Source organism: Alexandromys fortis, unplaced genomic scaffold (assembly GCF_014885135.2).
Source record: "Alexandromys fortis isolate MF-2015 unplaced genomic scaffold, M_Fortis_MF-2015_v1.1 scaffold_10, whole genome shotgun sequence".
Lineage (NCBI taxonomy): Eukaryota > Metazoa > Chordata > Mammalia > Rodentia > Cricetidae > Alexandromys > Alexandromys fortis.
The window spans coordinates 39,770-44,803 of NW_026067895.1; the positions used below are offsets into that span (position 1 = coordinate 39,770).

The following is a 5,034-nucleotide window of genomic DNA, read 5'->3' on the forward strand; positions in this document are numbered from 1 at the left end:
TTGGCTTCTCAGCAGCCCTCATTGTCCACCATATTCAGTGAGTCCGGTTTTATCCCATGCATTTTCAGTCCCAGTCCAGCTGGCTTTGGTGAGCTCCCAATAGATCAGCCCCACCATCTCAGTGGGTGGGTGCCCCCCTCGCGGTCCTGACTTCCTTGCTCATGTTCTCCCTCCTTCTGCTCCTCATTGGACCTTGGGAGCTCAGTCCATTTCTCCAATGTGGGTCTCTGTCTCTATCTCCATACATCGCCAGATGAAGGTTCTATGGTGATATACAAGATATTCGTTAGTATGGCCATAGGATCGGGCCATTTCAGGCTCTCTCTCCTCAGCTGCCCAGGGACCTAGTTGGGTACATCTCTCTGAACCCCTGGGAACCCCTCTAGAGTCAAGGCTAATGCCAACCCTAAAATGGCTCCCTTAATTAAGATATATACTTCCCTGCTCCTATATCCATCCTTCCATTATCCCAACCATACCATTCCCCCAAGTTCTCCCTATCCTCCCTGGGTGGGCCTACTGGGTGGCATGTGATTTCAATTCCAGCATCTGGGAGACTGAAAAAGAAAAACCGTGAGCTTGAGGCTGACCTGGGTTACACAATGTGAGTAAACAACAGCAATAAAATAAAATAATGAGTGAAATTTTTTTTATTTTAAAAATGGAACTTAAAAAAAAGAATAAAGGAGCTTTGCATAGAACTTCATACAGATTAGGCAGTCAATAGTTTCACTCATTTATTGATAAGTATCTCTGACAGATCAATAAATGCTATGCTTCATGAATGAGTTAGTCTCTTGGGGATTGGACAGATGCCTCAGTAGTTAAGAACACTTGCTCTTATAGAGGAGCAGGACTCGATTCCTCCAACCCACATGGCAGCTTACAGTCTACCACTCAAGTTCCAAGGAATCCAGTGCTCTCTTCTGGCCTTCTTGGGAACTGCATGCACATGGTATCCATATATGCATGCTGTCAAAACATTCATACACATAAAATAAAGTTAAATTGTTAAAAAAGCAATGTTTGCAATCATTAAACCTTATATTAATCTGACTTGTGCATTCCAGAAGCAATCATGCATAGACGCAATACTGGGAAAATCATTTGTTTGTTTGTCCATTTTAGATATTTTCATAAGCATACATTAATTACATAAAATGACTCATCTATAAGCAGAATTGGTTTTGACTTACCAAGTAGAAATTGAGAGGAAAGTTGGGTAACTAATTTCTACTACCACTAAAAAAGAAAATCTTAGTTTAATATTTTGTATATGTGTTTTATTTAAAATTTCCCTATAATGAATGATTTCTTAAGCTCATTATTGCAGCCTATCATAGACCAGGAGTTTAATTAAATAGCTATTTTGATGGGTGGTATGGTCTACAGACCCAGGAAAGACTAGACCTGATACAAGTTAAATGCAAAGGCAGACATTTTGTCAACTTTACCATTTTTCTGAGAATCAGTCCTAATCACACATCATAGTCCTTTGCCTCTTAGTTTTCTCTTTCCTAGGATGAATTTGAGAAGCATCATACTGTATTTCACAGACATATACTATTATGTACTAGGATATTCTAATTGTTTCTTACACAGCTGAGTCTATGCTCCCATATTTCCATCACTATTGGTCTCCTCCTTTCCAACCTAATCAACTGCAGGAAATGGAGTTTTTTAAAATTTGAAACTATCATTTCCTATCCTGCTCTTGGAATAAAATTTGCAAGCCCTTAAGCAAACCTGCAAGGGTTTGTGCCCTGGTTTCTCCTGAGTTCACCTCTGCCATTTCCCCTAAGATTCCTGTAATTTGGCTTACCATCAGTGCATCAGATTTCACAGAATTATAAAAATAGCATATGTAATTCTTTAGGTTTCTTGCTAGATATTAGTTAATTGGAGATTAATTTTTTTTAGCCAGACTATGTTAAAGCCTTACTACACCACTTAACAATGACATGTGATTCTTATTTTTGTTAAATTATTTTTCATTTCCACTTTCCAAAACTTTAAAAGTTAATTGCCTGTATAATGGTCTGGCATGACAATACTTGGCTATGCCCCATGTTTCAAATTCCATTCAGGATAACCCTTATGAATTTTATTATGCATTTTATTTATTACCATGTTCCAGCCAAATATCATCTTTGCTATACAATAGTGACTATATTGATGAAATAGTGAACAAGATTGCAAAGTCTCCATGGAAATATTTCCAAGTAATATTACTATCACATAATGGAAGACTTAAAAGGTGATAGATTTGTCCTTCTCTGTTTTCTGATAATAAGGTAAAGATCCTAGGGAAGATGAGAGGAGATAGTGGTGGCTCTCACTAGAGGATAGAAAATAACCTGAATAAATTGAAGCATCTTTCCTTGAATAATGATGAGAAAAAAATAGAACTTCTGACCTTTGGCAATTGAAAAAATTAGTATAACGATATCTGCATGTTTTAGTTCCACCATACATCAAGATCAAAGTATTTCCAATAGTTAATATCAATCATTGCTTCTTCCCTTTATTTTACAGCACCTTGACTTTATGACCTCTTGGAAAGTAATCAAATATACTATAGCTGAGCATTCCTGAATCATAACTCCTTTTCACCAAGTCTTCCATCTTTTGTCTAGCTACTTCTATTCCTCCATGAAAAACATCTAAATTATTTGTGAGTGAAGATTCAATCCCTTTGTCCAATACTGATATCTGCTTAACCATCCATAACCAAAGAATTTGTCTTAATCACATAAGAAACACACTGCTACTTGTGATTATCATAAGTTTAAAAATGAGTTTTACATGAAATAATAAAGTAGCTTATTGAAATATTCAACAATACCCAGGACTGATATGAAAAATCAAGCTCACAATTTGTAACATATTTTTATTTGTAAACGTCCTTGACATTGATCCTGTCTCTCTTGATCTGGGCTAAACATCTCTTGACTTTCAATCATATCAAAGAAGAAAATTTTCTTCTTAAAAATATTATTTTAAATTATGCAATAATATGTGTGTATGAGGGGAAGAGAGAGAGAGAGTCTGTGGAGGTCAGAAGAGCCTGTGGATATCTAGATGCAAATAAAAGTCAGTACTTGACATTGAATTTGAGTCCTCTGCATGAACAAGATGCACTGTCAACTACTGGGCCATCTCCATAGCCTCAATAAAAATTTCATGTGTGATAAAATGATACAAAGAATTTCTTGCTTAAAATCACAGAGCTAATAAAGTTCTGAAAGCCAAATTTATATTTTCTGCTTCAATATAGAAGTGCAACTCTGAGAGCAGAGTCACATATTAAGAAGTCAAAACAAAGGCCCAAAGGATTGTCAGGAATTTTTGAACTGAGGGAGTTTAATTAAGTCTTACTCGCCTTGGGAAACCTTCATTCTGTTGAAAGCTTTCTTCAGAGCCTCCTTCACTTCCTTGTTCCTCAGGCTATAGATCATAGGGTTCAGCATAGGGATCACCACAGTATAGAATACAGACACAATCTTGTCTTCCCAGAGTGATTTTCCCATGTTACCTTTCAAGTACATGAATATAAGTGTTCCAAAAAATAGAGCCACTGCGGTCATGTGAGATGCACAAGTGGAGAAGGTCTTGGCTTTGGCCCCTGCTGTACGAATCTTCAGAATAGCCCAAATGATGAATAGGTAGGATATAAGAATCACTGAAATACTAGTTGTGATGACCAAGAAAGCCAAAAGAAAGATTACCTGCTCTCGTGTCTTGGTCTCACTACAGGCAAGCTTTAGCAGGGGTGGGAGGTCACAAAAGAAGAAATCTACCTGGTTAGATTTACAAAAGGAAATGGAAAAGGTACACCCAGTTCGGACAACAGTATTTACCATTGCGCCAGAGTATGCTGCAGCAACCAGCCCCAGGCGAGTCTGTGGTGTCATGGCCATGGCATAGAGGAGAGGATAACAGACAGCCACATAGCGGTCATAGGCCATGACAGCCAAAAGGAAGCACTCAGTACTAGCATACCAGGTGAAGAAGAAGAACTGGGTGGCACAGCGCTCATAAGTGATGACCATCTTATGAGTTCCCAAGGTCTCCAGCAGCTGAGGCACGATAACGGATGAGTAGCAAATATCCAGGAAGGACAGATGGCTGAGGAAGAAGTACATGGGTGTTTGGAGCCGAGGGTCACTCTGAATTAGCATGATCATACCCAGGTTTCCTCCCATGGTGATGAGATAAAAAACCAGAAACATGAAGAAGAGACCTAGCTGCAACTCTGCCTGCAGCTGGAACCCCATCAGAATAAATTCTGTCACCCTGGTGCCATTGTCTGCCATAAAGAAAATGTCACCTGGGGAAATAAAAAAAAAGTTAATAATAAGATACCACTGAAAGTTAATTGGAGTAACTACAACCTGCTTGGTTGTCTATAATAAGCCTTATTTGAAAACACCTCACAAGTTTGGTTTCACTTGGTTTATAAACCCTGTAAAGTACACTATGTTGTATTAATCCCACTTTTGACAGAAGAATAAGATAGAGATAAAGAGATTTAGGCATCCCCACAATGATTCTTAATTGGAAACAGGCAAGTCGAGACTTAGCATTCAGGTTCTCAGTGACTACATGTTCAGCCAGAAAGAAGTTTCTCAGAAATAGATGGAATCGTATAGGTTTAAAATCCTTTCACAATTTGAACACGTCAATTAATCTTTCTAAACATGAACGTCAACCAGTACTCATGCAAATAGCTTCAGTTTGCTCTTTATAGCTGAATAAAACACTAGAGTATATATCTCTCATATTTTCCATATTTACTCACCTGTTGATGGACATCTGAGCTGGCTCAATGTTTTGGCTATTGTGATTATGGCAGCAATAAATACTGGTATTTAACTGTCTCTGTGGCGTGCTGTCATGAATCTTTTTGGATACACACCCAGAAAGTAGTATAGTTTGGTAATACAGTTCTAGTGTTAGTGTTTCAGTGAGGTGTTGGGATGGTTTCCATAGTGACTAGGCTAGTTTACATTTAAAACAGTAGTGTTAAAGCTC

The 5,034-nt window shown here is 38.0% G+C and overlaps 1 protein-coding gene across 1 annotated transcript; it reads right to left on the minus strand.

Annotated features, from left to right (window-relative positions):
• Positions 1–3,374: 3,374 nt before the first annotated feature.
• LOC126512429 (olfactory receptor 9I1-like) lies at positions 3,375–4,316 on the minus strand. Its single transcript, XM_050160216.1, has one exon. It carries the CDS (start codon positions 4,314–4,316, stop codon positions 3,375–3,377), a length of 942 nt encoding a protein of 313 aa, XP_050016173.1.
• Positions 4,317–5,034: the final 718 nt, after the last annotated feature.

Excerpts from the sequence above, each read along its gene's own strand:
- LOC126512429 (XM_050160216.1), bottom strand. The coding sequence starts at position 4,316 with ATGGCAGACAATGGCACCAGGGTGACAGAATTTATTCTGATGGGGTTC.